We start from the raw sequence: 22,677 nt of genomic DNA on the forward strand, positions 1-22,677 counted from the left end.
CCAGTTTGTTTGTTTTATCTCAAATGCATAATCCTGAAAAAAAATCTTGAGACACACAGTGGTTGCCAGATTTTCAAATGTGTGACCTCGAGGAAGCCTTCACTTACAGCCGGCAGGAGAGACCATTTGATCGTTGGTGCAGACAGACGAACACACTGGGCTGCAGCATGCTCACGTCTGAACGAAGTGGACTCCCTTCCTCGTGTAACCACACCTCTCACAGCTGACAAAATAAATGCCTGAGTGTGCACATGGCCTCCACTGCCTCTTTAAAATAATGGAAGTACAATTTGAAAATAAAATGCAAATCAAAAGCCCGGGGAGGGGAGCTCAATGCTGCAAAGAGCAGTCTGAAGGCCACAGCCATCCCAGGACTCAAGGCCTTGGCCACTCCATAGGAAGAAGGGCACCCTGCCCCATTCAGGAACCTCTGAACTGGGTGACCTATGGTTCACAGATGGTTTCAATAACTCAACCCTGCAGCCAAGGCGCCCTGAGGCACCACTGTCTGGAAGTCAAGTGTGCTACTTAGAAAGTAAAGCCCCAAGTCACCACACAGGTATGTCCTATGTGATAATGTATCCAAAGTGAGAAAGGAAACAGGACAAGAGAGAGTGGGGGGAGCTGCTGCCCACCACGTGGCCACCTCCAGCCACATCCAACTGGGAAAGTGCCCAAGCCCCTTCCCAGGTGGACAAGAGAAGCCCCCCTTCCTTCCCCAGCACGTCCTGAAGACATGGTGGAGCCCTGGGCTGTCACAGTCTCACTGCCACAAAAGTCATATAGACATGGACCTAGAAATACTGTCTCAAGAGAAACTCCTCCAGAACTTCATACAAGAGAGTCAAACTCTGCACGCAGGCGTTGTAGACCAAGCAGGCAGGCCCCTCTTTGGAAAAGCATGCAGGCACAGAGCAGCTGAGAAGAGTACAGTACACAGCTCCAACAGGGCAGACATAGGCAGGAGGACTCCCTGTCCTCACTGCAGTTTGGGACCACTGCCCAGCTGGGCTTCAGCAGTCAAAGCAGATGCTGATTGGTTGTCTTGGCACAGAAAGATCCAAAGCAAGGAAGCTGCCAGGTTAGGACAATGGATAGAATATTCTCCCTGAAACTCTGGCTGCTCCACTTTCCAGACTGCTCAGTTGGGATGCAAGCTCCTACCAATCTGCTACAGCTAAAGAAAATCCTGAAGAACAAATGGATTCTTTATAAGACAGACATAAGAAGCCCCAAACTGCAGTTTAACAAAACTGCACAATGGCAGCTAATCAAACCACTGCTGCAGCTTCAAAAACTCGATGGTGCACATGGATGGCAAATCCTTGCTGACGAGGACACCAGTTCCATGTACAGAAAAGTAGCTGGGGTCACATGCTCCCTGCAACACTGGGTTGACTGGGCAGTGGACTTCCCCAGAGCCAGCCAGTGCAGCTCTCGGGGGTCTGCTTGTTTCAAACACAAGCAGTCTCCACCTGAGAAGCTGGACAGGCAACAGTGAAGAGTGGGATCGCCAGACGCCCCAAGAGTGAAGACTTGGCAGGCAGGACTAAGGTGGGTCAGTGGGAGGAGTGGCCACCCTGATGCTTTTGTCCATGAGCTGTTCTTCTCTAAAAACAAGTTCCAACATCTCTCTGAAGATGACCTGGTTAATTCTAACACATCCAGAACAGCCAGCTCAGTGAAGTCGGGAGCACTGAGTTAGCAGTGAAACAGGCAAGTTAGAGAAGCCAGTTAGTCGTCTACCGACTCCTTGGGTGACACGAGACCTGAATATGGCCAATGCTTTGAGTCGCCAGGACACTCAGTCAGCATGGAGAGCTCAGGGGTAAGTCAAGCAGCTCTCGTGGGCTCCCAAGAAGAGGCTACACAGCAAGCAAGCGGGAGCCTGGAGTATGAGCAGCAGTGAGGCTGTGGGACGCTGCAGGCACTTGATTTAGGAGAGGAAAAGGCCTAGCAAGGAGATGGACGAGGGCCGCGAGCACGCCCGCCAGCTCCGCGCAGCTGGCTGTGCGCTGTACTTACCCCGTTCCACTCTACGCTCATACTCACTTCCTCCCCTCCGTCAGGGCCACTCTCGTACTTGACCACGTCCACATTGAGACTCTCCCGGCTCCTCCGCTTCTCCATGTTCTCAGGGTCATTTAGCACTTCAGCCACTCTCTGTTTGTGAACAGTGTCAAGACCCTGTGAGCCAGGCAGGGGAAACGTGGGACCCATTAGCAGGCAAGTCTGAGCAGGGGTTTCTCAGATACTTCAAGAAAAGACCAGCTGGTAAATTATCAGGAGGAAAAAAAAAGTCAGGAAAGGGCACAGGGGAGGGCTTCCTAATGATAATGACAGGTCGGGATTACACAGTGTCCACAATGCCACAACTCAGGACTGCGGTACACTCTCTGAGTGTCCACTTCAAATTAAAAGCTGTAAAGAGGCTGGGTGTCGTGGCACACACCTGTAATCCCAGCAGCTCAGGAGGCTGAGGCAGGAAGATTGTGAATTCAAAGCCAGCCTCAGCAATTTAGGGGGACTCCGTCTCAAAATACAAAATAAAAAGGGCTGGGGATGTGGCTCAGTGGTAGAGCACCCTGGATTCAATCCCTGGTTCAAAAGAAAAAAAAAAAAAAGAGGCAGAAAGCTATAAACAGATACTGAGCTCTAGGTAATGATTTATACTGAAATATTCAGTAGGAAGTGTACGGATACCTACAAATTATCTGAAATGCTTCAAAAGGATGGAAGGATGGCTGAGAGAGATGGGGTCAAGTGTCTGAAACATGACACAATCCAGTGGAGAACTAGGGCGAGCCCTATACTTCCTCAGGTGTGAGGAGTTTCACGGGATGCTAGGAGACACCTGGTGTCTCAGGTACATGCTTGAAAACTAATGTGTTTTTTTTTAAAAAACCAGGGATTGAACCCAGGAGAACTTTACCACTGAGCTCTATCCCAACCCTTTTTATTTTTTATTTTGAGACAGGGTCTCACTAAGTTGCTGAGGCTGGCCTGAAACTTGTGACCCTTCTGCCTCAACCTCCAGAGTCCTTGGTGTCATAGGTGTGTGCCATTGTGCCTGGCTTTACTTCTATTCTTTTTTTTTTTTCAGTTGTAGATGACACAATACCTTTATTTTATTTATTCATATGTGGTACTGAAGATGGAACCCAATGACCTTCACATGCTAAGCAAGCACTCTACCACTGGGCTACAACCCCAGCCCCTACTTTTATTTTTCTTTTAGTTGTTGATGAATTTTATTTTATTTATTTATATGTGGTGCTGAGAATCGAACCCAGTGCCTCACATATGCTAGGCAAGCGCTCTACCACTAAGCCACAATCCCAGCCCCTCCCCCTAAATTTTTCTTTTTTAAGAGAGAGAGAGAATTTTAATATTTATTTTTTTTAGTTTTTCAGCGGACACAACATCTTTGTATGTGGTGCTGAGGATCGAACCCAGGCCGCACACATGCCAGGCGAGCGCACTACCATTTGAGCCACATCCCCAGCCCCTTGATAGAAATTTTTTTCAACCAGCCACTAACTCTCAAAAGGTATATTTTACAAGCACTTTTTCACAGCTTAGGAAGTGATGAGCAACTCAGGAGGTTGAGTCAAGAGGATCGCAAGTTGGAGGCCAAGCTGGGGAACGCGGCAAGACACTGTCTTCAAATACAAAATAGGAAGGGCTGGGGGCACAGATCAGTGGTGGTGCACTGGGCTCCAGCCCCAGTACCAAAATAAGAAAAGGGAGTCACCAGCGGAACGAACACGCATCCTCTCCTGTCCATGGCCCCTCCTTGGTGTCTGTATGAGGCCCAGTGCACGGGAGTCCCAGCAGGAGACCCCTATGCGCCCCCCCCCCCCCCCCCGCAGCCTGGGTCACAGTGAGCAAGTCTGACGTCCTGCTGTGGACATTGCCCCTTCCCTGCCTTCTGTGGCTTCTTCCCTCTGAGGCACAAGCCCAGAAGAGACAGGGACTTGAAGCATTCCCAGGTCCTTTCTCTGCACTGCTTCAGCCCCCAGCTCCACACTCCAAACACACCACATGTCGCCTAACCCCAGTGCCACCACCTGTCACAGGACTAATATCAACCCTGCCCCAGGCCCCACCTGGGACCCCTCCTCACACAGGGAAGCGTTCTGCACACCAGCTGCAAATGGAGAGGGCCCAGGAAGAGGAGCATGGTTAGGGCAGGGCAGGGAAAAAAGGCTTCTGCCCACACTCACAAGTATGTTGTCCTCTCTCCTCACCTGTGAGACTACTCTATAGGACACGTCACTCAGCAAAATAGTGGCTGTAAACCCACAACTATAAAAATAGCCTACAGGTATTCCAGTCAGAGAAAAAATACCTACACCTGTCCCCCAACCCTAAAAATACAAAACAGAAACTGCCACGGTCATACGTATACACACACACCTCTGCATAAAAATAACTCCTTACTCCTGAACTGGTGGCTAAAAGGCACGAACAAGCATCTTTCCTGTCTCAGCACTGTTGTTTTATCCTAGATGAGGAAAAAAGGGCTTCTTTACAGAATCCCCACTAATCAGGTAGCAAAAGGTCCAACCAAGCTATTAGCCTTCTGACAATGGCCACCTGACAATGGCCAGCTGCCACTGGAGGACAGCCAGCCTCCACAGCAGCCATGCCACAGAGCGGACAGTTCAAAAGGATGCCCTCCCTGGAGTCTGTGTATGGCCCAATCTGTGCAGGGCACACACAGGGGCTGCTCTCCATAGGCATCTCTAGTGTGCACAGTTAGGGGATTTCATAACAGGTTAAAAAAGAAAACTATGAAGCAGACATCTTTTTCATCTAACTCCTTTAAAAAGAGACGCAATGTATGTAACCCAGAGGTAGGCAAGTGCCAGTGACTGTCAGCTTTGTGCTATCTCGTTCAGGAACTTTCCCCACCCCAAAAGGGGCCTTTTACCACTGCAACTGCTCCACTCCTCTCCCCAGCTCTGCTTTCTGCCTCTGAGTATTTGCCTGCTCTGAATGCCTCGCTTCACCAGGACAGAACCCTACATCTGTCCTTCAGGGCTGAAGGTCTCACAGCTCACTGCCACAGCTGTCAGTACTCCATTCCTTTAGATAGCAGGATAACCCACCTGTTTACGAGACCTCATGGCGGCTTCTTCTAATGTCTCTGCAGCTTCAAATTTCCCTTGACGTCGGTAAAGTGCTCCAAGGTTTTTCAAAGTAGTTGTAACAGTCGGGCTGTAAAAAAAAAGCATACGACATGCAGCACTGTTAGGGACATGGCTTAGGTGGCCACCATCACAGGTTTGCCTAGAAAAACCCCGCAGCACTGAAGTACGGATGAGTACTGCCATATTCCCGGCCCTTGCTTCCCTTTGCGCTGCACAGCCTGCTTTACTGTCAGTGCCTTGGGCACAGAGGGCAAGCAGGAGTCACTCACAGTCTGCTGGCAGGGGACGCCATGGGACATGTTCTTCCTTCAACTGCAATGTTCTGAAGAGCACTCCCAGCCCAAAAAGGCCTGCTGCCAACGCCGTCAGACCCTGCTGCTTCCAGCAAAGCTCACAGCAGGCAGACACTGAAGCCATCCAGGGCCTGGCTGCTGATGGTCCTCTGGCCACCACAGAGGCATGTAGCTGGCCTACTCAGGGGTCAGCACATGCTCCTGGAAACAGAGCTCAGCCTGTGCTGGGCAGGATTGAGGGCAGGTTGCCATGTTGCAGTCATAACCTCCTGTCTCATTAGAGGCTCATCAGCTAATGACAGGTATGAGTTGAAGAAGCAAGAGGAGACTGCAGACAAGTTGGACTCCTAACAGGAAGGTCTATTATGTCAGCAAACCCCGCAGCATTGCAGTACGGATGAGTACTGTGAGAGCTGTTTTCCCTCATCAATGTCGGGCCTTTCCAGTACACTCCCATATCTGTAAGACCAGTGCTCAGAGGGTAGGAAGAAGAGATGTGCTTGTCATGTACTGTCTATTTTCCTGAAATAGACAAGAGGGGAGCCGAGTCTTCGAGAAGGAGGAAGTTGAGACAGGGAGATAGAAGCAGACAAGGGGCACTGCTCTGATGGGCCTTGGCAGCCCTACTGCATGTGAGTGCAGGTGACCACAGGCTTGGGAGACTCACCCCCAGAGCCAAAAGGGCAAAGCATGCCCCGAGCAGCTGGGGAAGGCTTTCCAAGTGCTGGCCTTCTGAGATCTTCTGCACATCCGCCCTGGGAGCTGCAAGGCTGCCTCAGTGCTGTTCTCCTCATTTAAGTCCCACGCTTCCTTCCACTGGGTGGTTTTCTTTGACAGAGCAGCAGTGGGCAGACCCACTCTTTAATAGTGGGCTGTGTGCATACAAATAATCCACTAGCAGAGATGGTGGGATTTCATGAATGGAACTGGGGGAAATCTGGGACTACCCAACACTGGGGACATCCCCACATCTGACCTTCCCAAGCTGCTCCTACAGCCCTGCAGCACCTCTCTATAGTGCAGGTCTTTGGCTGACCAGACCCACCTGTCAACTTTGCAGGCTTTGTACCAGCCTCCGTACTCTCCAAAAGACGACCCGTCCTTCTGCTTTCCCTAAACCGTAACAGAGAGTTAACATGAAGGCTGTGAGGGCCGAGCACCCACACCCCTCCGCTCAACCAGCCTTACTTTGCACTCTTCCCTTTCCTCAGCGTGCATCCAGATGGGCTTGTTTTCATCTGGGGAAGAATAACAACATTCGGTAAGCCGCAGAGCAAGAGCCCAGTGAGCAGAAATTGTTAGGTCTCGGTGACTGCAAGGTTTGTGGACAACACTTCTTCAGTATTACTCCTTATAACTTGGACAGATCAAGTTCATGCTGGAGGAGATGCAGAAGCATTCCAGGCAAGTGCCTGGCCAAACAACCCAACAGATGCAGGCTCATGTCATACTGGAAGCACTCAGAAGTTGAGCACCTCACATTAAACCTAAGTCTGAGAAAAAGTAGAAGATTTGGGGAGCAAAAGCAGAAAAGATATAAATCAATATTCCTTCGAAGTCTCAACTGCTCAGAACATGAATACCTCCCACTAGACAATGAACCCACGCCACAAAAGAAAAAAAGAATCTTAAAAATGAGGCTTATGAAAAGGCCTTTCTGTCCTGTGTTTTAGGATTTGCACGGAGAATAAATTCGGTAAAGATAACTGCTTTAAACTTGAGCCCGACTAACTAAACTGCCCATTACTACCCTGAGCAGCAGCAGACAGCAAATCCAAGAAATCACTTAACTCCAGGGGAACTTTTGAAAAGGAGCATCAGGAGAGATGACCTGGCACCTCTGTGGCTGGTAAGTCAGAATGCTCCCTATGAACTGTGACACTCCAAGCAAGCGGGACAGTCAACCCTGCCACATGGCTACACCAGACCTCCTGGCCTGGCAAATCCAGGGCCTACTGCAGCCTCTGCAGCGGACTGACCACTCCACTCACTAGCAGAGAAACAAAGTACGTTTTTTGTGGGGGTTTTTTCCTTCTTTTTTTTGGGGGGGTGGGGGTGACTGAGGATTGAACTCAGGAGTACTCAACCACTGAGCCGAATTCCCAGCCCTATTTTGTATTTAGAGACAGTCTCACTGAGTTTTGCTGAGGCTGGCTTTGAACTCTTGCTCCTCCTGCCTCAGCCACTGGAGCCTCTGGGATTACAGGCCTGCACCATGGCACTTGGCTACAAAGTACATTCTTGAAAAATGTTTCCAAAGTGGTTTCTAGAAAATCTGTAAAAGGAAAAAGTAACATGCTTCTGGCAGCTGTCCCACACAGCTTTGATGAAGCACAGACACGTGCTGCTGATGCCCCTAGAGCAGCGCTCAGGCCCACACTCCAGCACCATCAGCCCACGTCTCACTGTGGCCAAGAGGCAGGTTACACTCACAAGTCTCACACAAGACACCAGTAGAGCTGGGGAACTGCTGGGGAAGTCCAAGTTACACCATGGAATGACCAGTTCCAGATGTGACACAGAGACCCAGGAAATGGCAGAACCACCTATTTCCATGCCGTGAAGAAGGAAAATACTGAAATTCTTTTTCTAGGATGCAACACAATAAAGTGCCTTAGCAGTAAAAACAAAACAAAACAAAAAAAAAAAAAAAAAAACACTCCATGTGCATCAGTGACCCACATTCTGCGGTCCCTGCATGCCATACCACCAACTGGCCCTATCCTGAAGCCTGGGTAACACCCAGTGAGGGAAAACTAACACAATTATTATTTAACTGAGCAGTTTAAATTCAGTAAAATATTTAATCCACAACTGTGTCTTAAGCACTTGCAACACTTGACGGATCTAAAGGGGATATGGCCTGGCTCTTTGAGACAGACAAATGGCAGGTTACATTGCCAACAGGCTGGGCTGCTAGGGTCACAGAAGTACCCTAGGCAGAGTGGAGGCTGCAGCTAGGTGCTCTAAGCTAATATGTACAGGCTGTGGATAAAGAAAGCAAACTTAAGCAGCAGCAAGGAAAGACTTAAGAAGTAAGTGGCCCTAAGTTCCTCAGCAAGGAAGGTCTTCTCAGAGCTACCAAGGAAACCCAGCAAAGCACACGCAGGGCTCTCACCACACTTACTGAGCAATGGACACTTGAACAAGCAAACACGTGAATGGACACTTGATTGACCATGCTCTCTTCTCATTTAGAAAACCATGAGATTCAAAGCAACTTCTATCTAGAAAACACTGTGAGAACTGGGTACTGCATAGTTGGAAATCACACTTTTTAATACATGAAAGCCTTCTTACCATCCACAGAACCAAACTCCCGCTCATGTGCACGAGTGAGAATCTCTTTGTACAATGTTTCTGCTTGCTTGAATTTTCCTTGTTTCAGGTAGCAGGATGCCTTAAAATAAAATATTTAGTGTCTTTCACATGTAAATAAAGCAAACATTTTCATCTACAGGTGAAATAACAAAACATTTGTATTGTTTTATTTTCAGTTCTGGGATTGAACCAAGGTCTCTGAGCATGCTAAGCAAGAAATCCACCACTGAGCTATACCCCAACCCATTTTTTTTCTTTTTTCTTTTTTTAATTTTAATTTATCCTTATTTTGAGACAGGGTTTTGCTAAATTCCCCAGGCCGGCCTTGGATTTGCAATCCTCCTGCCTCAGCCTCCAAGCAGCTGGGATTACAGGTGTGCAGAACATGCCCAACCACATCTGTAACATACCAGGTTGTTTTTCGTCTTGGCCACATTGGGGTCGTCGGGTCCCAATTTTGTCTGGTAGATCTCCAGGGCTCTCTGGTAATAATATTCTACTTCTTCATATTTGCCCTGGTTCTGGCACAGTAAGGCCAGGTTATTTAACTGCTTAGCAACATCAGGGTGATCCTTTCCTAGAACCTGGGAATAGAGAATGGTAAAATGGAAACATTAGCCGTGTCACCACCCTCCTGTAGGAAGGATCCTTCTAAATCATAAACATGGCTGAGTTCCACATCCAGACTTAAAAATCCTTAAATGGCTCCCATGCCACAAAACAAAGATAACCAGAGGGCAGGAAGGACTGTGCTGATTTTCCTTGGCTGCTTTTAAGTGCTCACTTCCTGTGACAAGCCTCCCGCAGGCAAATTACTGCCCACTACACAGAGAAAACAGAGAGCTGGGCTTCACAAAGGCTTGCTTTACCTGAGCCCAAATGCTCTCCCAGCTGCTTGGGCCCTCTTCTCTAGCCTCCCTGCTCTCAAGGCTCACCCTGCAGGGCCCTCTTCAGCCCCGGAGAGGAGACCCCACATCCAAGGCCAGGGAGCCTTCGCCCCATCCCCACTGCCTCAGGAGCACGTCACCTGGCTGTTCTGTTCTCTCTGGGGAGTCTCATGACCCAAACCCTCTCCTCATCCTTTACTGCCAGACCCACCCAGGAAGAGACAGCCCACCATACCATCCACCCTGTCCATCAATCCTGTCACAGGACCCTGGCTAGAGAGGTGCCAGGTGCAGAAGAGTGAAGACATGCCCTGAGGCTCCCTGAACCTTGACAGCATAGTCCTCAGCTCTGTGCCTCTCGCACACAGCCCCCAGACAGCACACAACCCTGCACCCTTCACACCCCCACTTCTCCCTGCTCAGGAAACTGAACTCAGCTATCCAAAATGCAGTTCAAACACTGACCTCCTCTGGAAAGCCATGCCCAGTGCCCAGCCATGCCCTAAGCCTCCCACTCCTCTCCCACTGCTTGATCTGCAGATGATGGGCCCCTGGTCCCCAGGTCTGACTAGTGGACGGTGCAACGAGGCAGGGACTCTAACCAAGCAAGGGGCTCTGAATAAATTGAAGAGTAAACATCTGAATAAACTTGGAAGAACTTTTATTTCTTCTTTGAGACAGGGTCTCACTGTGTTGCCCAGAGCCTCCCATCTTAGCCTCCTGTGCAGCTGAGACTATGGGTGTGCACTGCCACACCCAGCTCAACTGGCAGATGATCTTATAGAGCTCATGATCCTTGCTACCTTTGTGTGCTCTGATCTGGACCTCAGCCAACTCAACTGTCCATTTTCTTTTATAAGGTATCATGTGATGACGACAAAATATTACCTACACAAGCCACGAGCTCCCTTTCACTTTCTCCCCAAAGTCCTTGCCATGACTCAAAATTAAGTGATTAATCTTTCAGCATGACTGAAACAATCACAAAAAATGCCAAGTTAAGCTATTACTTACTCTTAGGCACCCAGGACAGGCCTGACACCAGGTTCCACGCCATCTGGACGCACTCATACAGTGCTGCAGACACCACCACAGTAGTTTCTAGTTTTAGTTTCTATTTGTTTGTTTGTTTTTGGTTTCGGGGTTTTTTTATGTGTGTGTCGTGGTAGAGACTGAAGCCAGGGGCATGCTACCACTGAGCTACATTGCCAGTCCTTTTTATTTTGAGAAAAGGACTTGCCCAGGATGGACTCGAACTTGAAAACCTCCTGCCTCAGCCTCCTGAGTTGCTGGGATTATAGTGTGCACCATCACACCCAGCACAGTTCAATATCAAGCACCATGAACTGGAGCAGCCACTAATAAATACCCATGGCAATGACCTGGCCTAGAGCTCTGAGTTAGTCTTCAGTCCTAACATAATCACTCTACTTTTTAAGCTGTAAGAGGAATATGGAGTGAACTTACTGAGAAACACAAACACTGTTCAGTGCAGCTCAGGAGCCCCTTGTCTCTGGGCCACTTGGGACTGTGCCATCCTGAACACTCCCCTAAATGGGCCTCACACTCTGACTGGGCCAACTAGGCTCTGTTGGGAAGCTATCTTTTTATTTTTATCAGAGGGGGACTCGCTATATTGCCCAGGCAGGTCTTGAAATCCTGGGTTCAAGGGATCCTCCTGCCCCAGCCTCCCAAGTGTTGGACTATAGAGTAAATATCTGAACCACCATGCCCACCATGCCCAGCTTATCAACCTTTATAAATGAGTTATTTTCAGTAAATGATCAGCAATGACTCATCACAGTGCTCATTTCTCAAAATTTAAAACAAAAATCTTTTCAAAACACAAAAAAACTGAATCTCAGAGAACACGAGTTCTTCATTATTCCGCACCTTTTCTCTGATCTCCAGGGCTCTCTTACACAATGGCTCGGCCTCTTTGTACTTCCCTCGTTTACCATACAGGACAGCGAGGTTATTCAGGGTCGCAGCCACCTGCCAACATAGGAGGACACAAGGACCGTAGGTAAGAGACGTCAGGAGCAGCAGCCACACACCCAGCAGACCCGGGCATGCTCCACACTGCAGCAAAGCACTCATCACTGATGGGAATGTGATTTCAGGAACACAGAACAGTGATTTGCTCACACCACTCACAACACACAGCACAGCAGAACACAGTTCTAAGATTAAATAAATCAACATCAAATTAACCTTGATTTTTTTCAATTTCTCCAAAAGCCACAAATAGATCTCTGCAAATCTGACCAGATTTTAATAAAAAAAACACAGAGATTCTTGAGAAACAAATCTAGAAGAGGACATGCAATTTGATTTAGGGTCAGAGAGTATGTCTGGTGAGCCAGGTGAGGGGTAGTGATCCACAAATCAGGAGTGACTGGTACATGAGCACCAGAGCTTGCCTGCTGCCAGGCAGAGCCCTACCTGTGCACCTGGGAAGCGGCTCTCAGCCCTCGCTGTTGAGTGTGACACTGGGTGAGCCGGACAAAAATCACACTGGGCAAAAAAAAAAAGTGTAAAAAGATCAAAAGAACCAGATATACAAACCGCAGGGTGATCCTTGCCCAGCGTCTTCTCACGGATGGCCAAGGCATCATTCAGCAGATTCGCTGCATCTTTGTATTTGTTCTGATCCCTGAATCAAAAACACATCATAAGTGTCCTGATGTGGGTTACTAAACCCACCCAACTACCTACCCACCCACCTACCTACCAACATCCTTACCCACCTACCTACCCATCCACCCATCTACCTACCTACCTAATGGTGCTGGCACTAGACCCAGGGCCTGGTGCATGCCACACATGTACATGTTCTAACACTAGCTACAGCCAGTCTCCTAACTCCTTTTAAATGTAATTTCAGAACTATAGAAATTAAAGTTAAGCTCCAAATACATAATTCAATATATAGAAAAACATATATGTACATGTGTATGTATGTGTGTGTGCAGGTGTGTGTGTGTGTGTGTGTGTATATATATAGATGGATAGATATAGATATATGTGTGTGTGTGTGTGTTTTATTGTTATTGTTGTTGTTTTTAATCTAGTTGTGACAGAAAAAGAGAAAAGTTCATGGACTGGGGCAAGGTAAGCTCTGGGTCACACCTGACCAGCTTCTGAACTTGGCCTCTCCTCTAGACCATGGAGACAACACTGCTACCTGCACTACGTGGGCCAGCAGCTCCACACAGAATACCGGAGGCAGTCTAAAAAGGATGGAGCCCACATTTGGCATGAGTAGGAATGGACTTCAACATCCAAGCCAGGCCAGCCAGCAGCATCAACACAGCTGGAGCTTGCTTGTCCAAAGGCCAGACCCACCCAGACCCACCTGGCCAGGAGCTTTAGGAGCAGGGCCCAGCATACTGGGACTTGAAGAGCCCACCAGAAATTCAGATGCAAAATGAAAACAAAGGCAGAACTATAAGCATTAAAATTCTAAGAGAAGAAATGGGCAAGTCACACAGAAATTCACAGGAGAATATGCATGACTCAAAGAAATACCAATTAAAACAAAAAGATAGTCGACTAACACCACCCAGATAGGAGATACTGCAGCAGGAGGACAAACAGCACTGTCCCCTGAAAAGTAGTTCAGCAGTATGATTTACACAATGGCTCATCTTAGGTATTCACTCTAAAAGCCAGGGGCATCCCAATGCAATCCCAGCTACTCAGGGAGGCAAAAAACAGGGGGATAGTATATTCAAGGCCAAGCTGGGAAGTTTGGTGAGATCTGTCTCAAAATAAAAATTAAAAAAGGGCTGGGATTGGGCTGGGGCTGTAGCTCAGTGGTAGAGCGCTTGCCTTGCAGGTGTGAGGCCCTGGATTCAATCCTCAACACCACAAAAAAATAAATGAACAAATAAAAATATTGTGTCCATCTACAATTAAAAGAAATATTAAAAAAAAAAAAAAAGAACTGGGGTGTGGCACAGTGGTTGAATGTTTGCCCAGCACACACCATGCACCAGTCCCTGGGTTCCATCCTCAGCACTACCAAAAAAAAAAACAAAAAACAAAAAAAACCAAGGCTGACCCAGGTGGATAGATACTGGTAGATACTGGCAATGCCTACTCCAGCTTAGTGAGACCCTTGCCACAGAGTTCGCTAAATATTTTGTATGTAACCCCTGGCTATTTGAAGAGAAGCAGATGAAAAGATTGGAAAGTAGCTCACACAAATTTATAAAACATATTTTAAGGGGCAAGCTGATTAAAAAGTTATCTCCAGATAGGCAGGGAGGCACATGTCTATAATCCCTGCAGCTTGGGAGGCTAAGGCAGGAGGATCACAAGTTTGAGATCAGCCTCAGCAACTTAGTGAGGCCCTAAGCAACTTAGACCTTGTCTCAAAATGAAAAATAGAAAGGGCTAGGGATGTGACTCAGTGGTTAAATGCCTCTGGGTTCAATCCCCAGTACCAAAAAAGTCATCTCCAGGTACAATTCAGCATAGAAACCTAAGGACTAGCCTGTACACCAGGGCCAGGATGTTGAGCATGGTGGCCACATCAGGGTGGTCATGGCCTGAAGTCTTCTCCAGATCCTCCAGGGCCTGTTTGCAGAGCGGCACAGCCACCTCGTAGCGCCCCTGCGAGGCATACTGGATCACCAGGTTGTGGAGTGTGCGTAGCCGCGCCGGGATCTCGTAGCCGCCTTGCTGGGCAGCAGCGGCAGCACTGCTATGCTGCTGCTGGACTGCACAGAGAAAGCACAGTTCAGAGGGCTGGCAGGACAGCTACACAGAAGGCAGTTAGTTTGACATTTTTCCACTACCTCTGATTCAAGTTAGCTCTATGCCAATTCAACCTGCAAATATCCCCTGGGCAAGATGGGAAAGAACCTCAGCCTGACAGGGACGGTGCCCTGTCCGCTGCTAATTGCATCAGACTTCCTGGCTGTAAAACTGATAGGAAGGAACTGATAGGAAGAAGTAACTCCAACCTCTTCTACCTGCAAGACCTGCAGGCCACACCTGTACCATGAGTGTACATTTGGTTCTTAGGTCCAGCCTTCACACCACCATAGCCCCAAACACCTTTAGGGGACAAAGACAATCGTGTGTGCTGAGGCTTTTGTGCTACGGCTCCCACTGACTGTCAGGAGCATCCTCAGAGAGAAAGTGGACTCCAGTAGACTGCATGATGAACCACACTACTCGCCACTCACTTCCTTGGCCTGGCTCATCCTCGTCATTTGGGAAGAGATCATCTAGGGGCTCTTTGGCAGAATCGGTGTCCTTGTCCTCCTACAAAAGAGACCCAAAGCATCTCTTATTCTACAGCAGTACACATCCTGCCTGAAAATCTATAACATAAAATTCATTTAACTAAAAATCTTAGGAAAGATTGGCAGTGTTTAAGCTCACAGAGTCACCAGCCATGTGGCTCACCTATCAGTTCAACAGAACAATGAAGTGCTCGCGAGAGTAGACACCAGAACACGTAAATACAGGCCAGGGTTTGATAAGACAGACGGCTATACTTCTCTGCCTCCAATTCTTCACCTGTGCTCTAAGAAGGCTCCAGCAAAGCAGAGCAAGGCTTATTTGAAATAAAGTCTTATTTGCAAACAGACTACTATGGAACACCTCTGATCGCCACAGCTTGAACTCTCTGTTTTTACCCACCACTGCTCCACTGCAAGAGCCCAGAGAGCAGGTGGGAGCTATCGGTCTCTGCTCTGTGATCCCGCCTCCCCACAGACTGCTGGTAGTGCATCCTGGATGAGGGAACAGACGCGGCTGGCCCAGGTAAGGTGTTAGCAGTCATGGGGCAGCAGACACTGCTGCTGGGAGGTGAAACCTGGTAAATTCACGTACTTTTAGAGTGTACCTCTGGGAGTACAGAATCCAAACATGACACAGACCCAAACTGGCTAAAGTGGCTGGGCCGCACTAAGACACCAAGGTCACTAGAGACAAAAATGACTGAGGGCTGCTGCAAATGAAAGAGGGCTAAAAAGTGGGGACAACAGTGTGCAACACACAGTCCCAAACTGGATCCAGGATGCAGTGACAATACGCCGGGAAGGACACTGCTGAGACAGTTAGCAGAGAGGAATCCAGGCTGCAGAGGAGAAAAAGTGCCCAGTCGTGTTCGAGTACCTGAACCAGCCCTGTCCCTGGGCTTCTACGGGAGAACAGCCTCACTAGGGAACTACACCCAGAAGCAGCAAGGGGCAGCGCATGAGGTGCCTGCCTCCTACTCCAAAGGTTCAGAAGGAACAATAGCTCATGAGAGTCAGCTCTAAACCTGTCTTCTCCAAGTCTGAATTTTTTTCAAAATAAAGAGCTTAAAAATCTTTGAGAAGCCTCATTCTCAACACTCTTCAGTGTTGCAGGTAAATCACTGGCTGACACCATGAACTCTTATTCCCATAGCAGTCTAAGGGGGATAGAGTAAGTCTAACAAATCAGAATGATATCACCTCAACTATTTCCCCTGGGGACTAGAGCTAGATGAGCCAAAGTGTGAGGCTCATGATACAACGCGTGTCCTCATGAGAAGAGGACCCAGTGAGTTGGTTTATATGTATTCTTTCCACCCCACCATGCAAGGGCAAGCAAGAAGGTAATTGCGAGCCAGGAAGAGAGCCCTGATCTCAGATTCCCACCTCCTGTGGTATTTTGTCATGGTGACCCAAGTAGAAGGCAAGTGCAGGTTTGCTGGTGTTCCACACAAGGATGCTCCAGGGGTCTTAGGACAAGGTTCCAACTAGGGACACCAATGTGGAACTCACTGTACACTGATCATGCATGTGACTATGTCTGGCACCCAGAGAGGCATAAAATAAAATCCAGTTCCAAATACTCTATAAAGTCCTAGAGGTAGGATCCTGGAACAGAGAGGGTCCACTACTGGAAGGACTGACAACATTCCAATAAAGTCTACAGTTTTGTCAAAAGTAGCATATCAATGGTAATTTCTTGGTTTTGAAAAACGAATGCTGGGGCTGGAGCTGGAGCTCAGTGATAAAGCGCTTGCCTCACATGTATGAGGCACTGGATTCGATCCTCAGCACCAAATAAAAATAAATAAAGCTATTGTATATTCATCTACAACTAGATAAATATTTTAAAAAAAGAAAAAGAAAAAGAAAAACGTATGCTGATGTAAAATGTCAAGGTTGGAGAGAACTAAGTAAAGGGGATTTGGGAATTCTCTTCACTGTCTTTTCAACTTTTCTCCCAATCTAACATATTATTCCAAAATAAAAAAGAAGCTAACTGAATCAGAAATAAATGGTGGAAGAAAAATAATTGAGAGTAGGATGAATACTCAAAGAGAGCCAACATAAAAAGAAACAAGACCTCTGAGGCACCCTGACATTCCAGGAAGGGAAATGTGAGCTGGCTAGGGAGGCCTAGGAGCCACAAGAGAGGCAGCAGGAAGACCTGGCAGTGTCCTAGGCGGGCATCAAGGATGAGGTCAAAGACGAGGTCAAGGACAAGCCCAGAGTTGGACTTCAGATAGTGGTATTGGCCCTGCTGACCCAGCAGCCAGTGGGTATGGAAGCCAGCCCATGAGGGCAGGGAATGTCAGGAGCAGTGGAGCAGAACTTGGTGATTCAAGGCCTGGTATTGACAAAACGTCCTTTACACCTTCTGATCACTGTTCTAAAAACACACAAGAAAGACACGATAGGACATCTACCCCTTGCTGAGACTCCATTCGCAGCCCCCAGCTATACTGCATATCAGCACCATCTCATGAAGGAGCCACTCACTCACCGAGGGGGAAATGTCATCGTCATACTTTTTGAGCTGGTTCATAAATTCCAGGTGTTTCTTTTCTTCCTCCAGCTGAGCCACGGACTGCTCACTCTTCTGTAACTTCTGTTGTGTGTTGGCCAGCTCATCCCGCAGCCACTGATTCTCCTGGCACAGGCGACGAACCTGCGCACGTAGTTTCTGTTTCTCTGACTCAACAGCATTTAGGTGATTTGACAAGGCCATCATAACCTGGACAGAAGAAATACTATCGGACAATAGCCAACAAGAGCCCCTCCTATCCACTTGAGCACCTGAGAGCAGCTCTGACACCTGCAGGTATCTCCTTCAATTCACATGCAATTCAGCCACAGACAACACTCCGGGGTCTATGGAAAGTTATCACGTGCTCACATTTACAAAATACACCAATTCTTTTTACATGAGAGCACCTCAAGGTGATTATCAATAGGCACACATCTACTCTCTTGACACAGCTGCAATCTACCTCCATATGGGCACTTTCCACATGAAAGCGGGTGTCCCAAGCACAGGTAAGTGAGGGGCTGGTGGTAGAATCAGGAAGGGGGGCATTAGACCTCCTTCCACATACGGGAGGAGTTTCTAGCCACCACAGAGCATCAGAAGGCACCAGCATGTTCACTAGCTTATGTTTGCTGCACAATCTGCTGGCTGCTCCAGATCTCTGCCAGCTGTGTACTCACTGGCACCTGGGGGCAGACCTACCTAAAGCTGTTCTGAGCAAGCTGCAAGGAACATAAAGGCAAAAAAGGGGTGAGGAGCCAGGCACAGCAGTGCACACCTATGATCCCAGTCACATGGGAGGCTGAGACAGGAGGATTGCAAGTTCAAGGCCAGCCTGGGCAACTCAGCAAGACCCCGTCTCAAAAACTAAAAGGGGGGCTGGGGATGTGGCTCAAGCGGTAGCGCGCTCGCCTGGCATGCGTGCGGCCCAGGTTCGATCCTCAGCACCACATACGAACAAAGATGTTGTGTTCGCCTAAAACTAAAAAAAATAAATATTAAAAAAAAAAAAAAACAACTAAATGGGCTGGGAATATAGCTCAAGGGTAGAGCACCCCTGGGTTCAATCCCCAGTACCAAGGGAAAAGAAAGAAAGAAAAAAAAAAAAAAAAAGCAGGGAGTCAACTGGCCTCAGCCTAGTCCCTCTGCAGATCGTGCCCCTCTCCTGTGCCAGCACAGAAACTACGTTACTTCTAGGTCTACAACTTGAAACTCAAAGGGGGAAGCTGAGGTGGGAGTATCCCAAGTGTGAAGTCAGCCTCAGCAATTGGTGAGACCCTATTCCAAAATTTAAAAATAAGTAAAAAGGACTGGGGATGCAGCTTAGTAGTAAAGTACCCCGAATTCAATTCCCAGTAAATTCATTTATCCACTCAAAACTCCAGGAGGTGGGCTTTTAGTTCCTCCCCTTCCAGCCATCCTAGTACTGAGGACTGAACCCAGCGGCACTCTATCAATGAGCCACATCCTCAGCCCTTTTTATTTTTTGAGACAGGATCTCACTAAGTTGCTGAGTCTGGCCTCAAAATTGTGATCTCTCCCCCTCAGCCTCCTGAATTGCTGGGATTACAGGTGTGAGCCACTGTGCCCAGCTTCTTCCTGCCTATTTTTTTAAACCTACCATCTGCCAAACTGAAAAAAAGGAAGCTCATGTTCACACTATCTTTCAATAACAGAAGTTGGGAAATAACAGGATCACAAAATCCAAAGTTCATGATCTACAACCAGCATTTGTACAGGGTGGGAATGAAGAACTCTAAAATTGGGGCCTAGATGGTCACTGAAGAACCGGTGACTCAGCAGCTACTCTTCTGCACCATTCCTTCATTATAAACACAAAAAGCCGAGAGAGAGCCAAGTTTCAGTGTACTGACTTTAACCTCAGATCTGCTGACAAAGCCAGAAGCTTTCAGGGGTGGGGAAGCGACCAAGACATTTCCAGTGTTTTCATGTCTGTGTGGCACATGACAGAAACAGACCTTTAATCAGATACATAAAGCAATCTGGCCTGGCTACTGCAGAGCCTACTGGCTGTTGACCAGCATCCACTCTCCCCCAGCTTCTTGGGCTCATGCACCTGGAACTGTGAGCAAGACAACATTCCCCAGTCCCTCACAGCCAGGGCAGCCACAGAGAGAGGATCTGGCCAATGCACGGTGAGCAGTGTTGCACATGCTTTAAGGGGCGGCCTTGAAGGAGGTAGCACGTCCCTTCTCTCACTTCTGCTATCTTCGAACAAGATCATGTGGCTGCCACTGGAGTTCCACCTAGTCCCTGAGATGGCTGCCAGCTTGTAGTGCAGCAGGTGGCAGCAGCCTGAGCATCCCTGATGACAGGGCAGCGGCAAAGACCACCTAGGACAGCCTACCTGGTGCTCATTTCATCCATGTCTTTGTTGCTTAAGCTATTGTTTTTGTTGTTTGACACAGGATACCAAATCAAACCCTAAATGATACACAGGGATACCGCCATGTAAAATTCAAGTATGCTAAAGTGAGTTTTCATTTATATGATAGACACACCTCAACACAAGTAGATCTCTAATATTCTACAGGCATCTTCTCTCTACTTGAGTTAAACTGCCTATTTCAAGACTCCACTTTTCCAAACCATCAAGTCCACTTTCACAACAAATGGCTCTTCCACTTACCTGCGCCTCACTCAGGCCGAGCTCTAGCATCTCCAGTGATTTCCGTATCATGTTGGATTTCTCCTCCACCAGGTTGCTCTCATCATCTTTCTTCAGACACTTCAGTGTCTCCAGCAAACTCTGCAAAATGGAGTTGTGCTCATTCTTCAAAGCCTCCAGGCCCTGAATTACTTGCTTGGTCTTGGAGATGATCTCATCCTGTGTAAGCTTCTCCAACTTGTCTTCCTTTATGTACACCATTGTGGACATGTTGTCATACATTCTAGAGGAAAACAGGAGAATCAAATACCTTGTTACAGGCTTCCCTCCTGTGATAGCATTAAACAGAAACACTTGTGAAAACTTTTAAATTACATTTTATAGGTAAATAATACCTGTGCAATTTATGATTTTGAATACTATGTTCTATATTGTATCTGTTTTGCCTTTGCAGGCCCATTAAATTACTTTTCTGGTTTAATGCCTGAATTCTTTTTTATGGATAACTAAAATTAACACCAAAGATTAAAAGCAGCAAAACATCCAAAGGTCATTTCCAAAACATACAATTTCAGTGAACATTTTATCTGAATATTTGCATGCTTTATTTTCTCAATGAAATGCAGTCCAAGAAGAAAACCCAGCAGAGGCACAAGGGGGAGTTAGAGGGGCTGGAGAGGACTAGACCATGAGGCCTAAGACCCAGTGATGCAGCAGAACAGTCCATGTGGCCATGACCAAGGAGGACAAAGTCCAGGGGCTAAAGTGACTCCATGTTGGGGCTGCCATGACACCATCACTGTGAGAAAGAAAGAAGGAAGGAAGGAAAGGGCACTGAAATGGAATCAGCCAAGTGCTGGTAACTACTGGCACTAAGCAACAGTGCCTTTTACAGTCTTCTCTAGTTCTGTCTTCAATCTCATAATAAAGCTTAAAAACTGGGTCACATTAAGACCATTTCTGCACAGTAGCAAGGGGCACAGAGGTCAGGTTATCCATCCAAAACAGGTCCTTTGTGCCACCTGCCAATTTCTGAGATGTCAGTGTCTTCACAAACTATCTTACAGCCCCAGAACAGACACTGTTACAAATGAGGAGAGGAGGCTGGGATTTGGCTCAGGGAACAATGCTTGCTAGGTGTGAACCTTATACCCTACAGAATGCACAGCACCTAGGACAGCTCCTGGCCCAGGCATCATCAGGAAAATGGACAGACGTAAGTTGAATGAAGAAAAGAAGGGGAAGTAGTGGGTTCAGACCACACATGCACAAGTTTGGGGTGCAAGCTGAAGGTGTTTGAGAACAGGACCATGTGAGCCTCTGCATCACCAATTTATTTCACACTGGAAAAATGATTTTTTTAAATTAATAAGACAATTCCTTTGACACTGGGAGGCTACCTGCAGGACTATTCAGAAATCTATCTCCTCCACATTAACAAGAGCCCACAGAACAAAGAAGGAACAAGGGCAAGCCTTCTCCCTAGCAGCGCATCATCTGTTATTATTTTTAGTGTATAGCTACTCAGCATATGGTTTTCCTACTTCACTGTAGCCAAGTACCAGGATGGACTACAGCACACTGCTGGGCAGTGCTACAGCTCGCGGAACAGGGGCCTGTCTGTCCTATGCAATATACATTATCAGCCTGCCACATGGCATGCCTGTGCTAAATGACTGCAGGAGACAGTTTAGAATTGTTGGGCTTTTTGTTTGTTTTGTTTTGGTTTGGTTTGGGTGCTGGGGATTAAACCCAGGGGCACCCTACCACTGAGCTACATCTCTGGCCCTTTTAAAAATTTTACTAAATTGCCCAGGCTGGCCTTGAACTTGTGATCCTCCTGCCTCGGCCTTCCAAATCACTGGGATCACAAGCAAGTGGCATAGCACCCAGTTAGGATCAGTTTTCAATGAAATCACACTGCACTAGATTAATAAAATGCTTATCTCTAAGGTTCCTTATATTGAAAGGAAGGGGTCTCCAGGATTCATGTCCATGAAGAAGAAAAATAAAAATCAAGTCCGCCTTCTCCGCCTTTCTCTATCCTTGGCAGCACATCCCTGGTGAAAAACAGCTGGATTTCTGTAGACATACTTGCTACAACTGAGCTTGTTGAACTGATCCAATATTTAGTTATAAAGTTATTCCTTTTCCTGAATTACAATATCCCTCCTTGTAACTTCTGTCCATTGAGCCAACTTCTTCCCTCTAAAATAAATACAAAACATTTTCTGCCTCATCCATATAACATTTCAAGTATTACATTGCAGAAACAGATATTACCAAGCCTTCCATCTCCCAAGCTCACACCTCTTACCACCCTCAGGTCAGAACCATTTCCATATCTTTCATCCAATCACCATGATGCAAACATACATTCATGCTACGTTTATGGGAGGAAGACAGTGGCATATACATTTATACTGCTTGATATCTCTTGTTTCTGAGCCATTATAACCAAAGGTAGGTCACATGATTGTTAATCAGCTTTTTGTGACTGTGACAAGTATCTAAGAAAAACAACTTAGAAAAGATTTATTTTGGCTCAGGGTTTCAGAAGTTTTAGTCCATGGTCAGCTGGCTCCAAGGCAGAAACATCCAGACAG

The 22,677-nt window shown here is 47.4% G+C and overlaps 1 protein-coding gene across 17 annotated transcripts in view; it reads right to left on the bottom strand.

Moving 5' to 3' along the window:
- The window catches only part of Klc1 (kinesin light chain 1), a 56,196-nt gene that overhangs the window by 13,211 nt on the left and 20,308 nt on the right, over nt 1–22,677 (bottom strand). For 8 of the 17 annotated variants that reach the window (XM_026405480.2, XM_026405473.2, XM_026405479.2 and 5 more), the window contains exons 2-13: nt 20,093–20,354; nt 17,419–17,649; nt 14,856–14,934; nt 14,159–14,384; nt 12,226–12,313; nt 11,551–11,652; nt 9,181–9,354; nt 8,750–8,849; nt 6,638–6,687; nt 6,495–6,562; nt 5,115–5,223; nt 2,026–2,187 (exon numbers count right to left, since the gene is read on the bottom strand). In XM_026405480.2, the coding sequence (XP_026261265.1) occupies nt 2,026–2,187; nt 5,115–5,223; nt 6,495–6,562; nt 6,638–6,687; nt 8,750–8,849; nt 9,181–9,354; nt 11,551–11,652; nt 12,226–12,313; nt 14,159–14,384; nt 14,856–14,934; nt 17,419–17,649; nt 20,093–20,353 (1,650 nt within the window). In that variant the 5' untranslated portion in view covers nt 20,354. The remainder of the gene's footprint in view (nt 1–2,025; nt 2,188–5,114; nt 5,224–6,494; nt 6,563–6,637; nt 6,688–8,749; nt 8,850–9,180; nt 9,355–11,550; nt 11,653–12,225; nt 12,314–14,158; nt 14,385–14,855; nt 14,935–17,418; nt 17,650–20,092; nt 20,355–22,677) is intronic. The other 9 variants (XM_026405477.2, XM_026405472.2, XM_026405486.2 and 6 more) reach the window with 3 other exon arrangements.

Source organism: Urocitellus parryii, chromosome 6, assembly GCF_045843805.1.
Source record: "Urocitellus parryii isolate mUroPar1 chromosome 6, mUroPar1.hap1, whole genome shotgun sequence".
NCBI classification, from domain to species: Eukaryota; Metazoa; Chordata; class Mammalia; order Rodentia; family Sciuridae; genus Urocitellus; species Urocitellus parryii.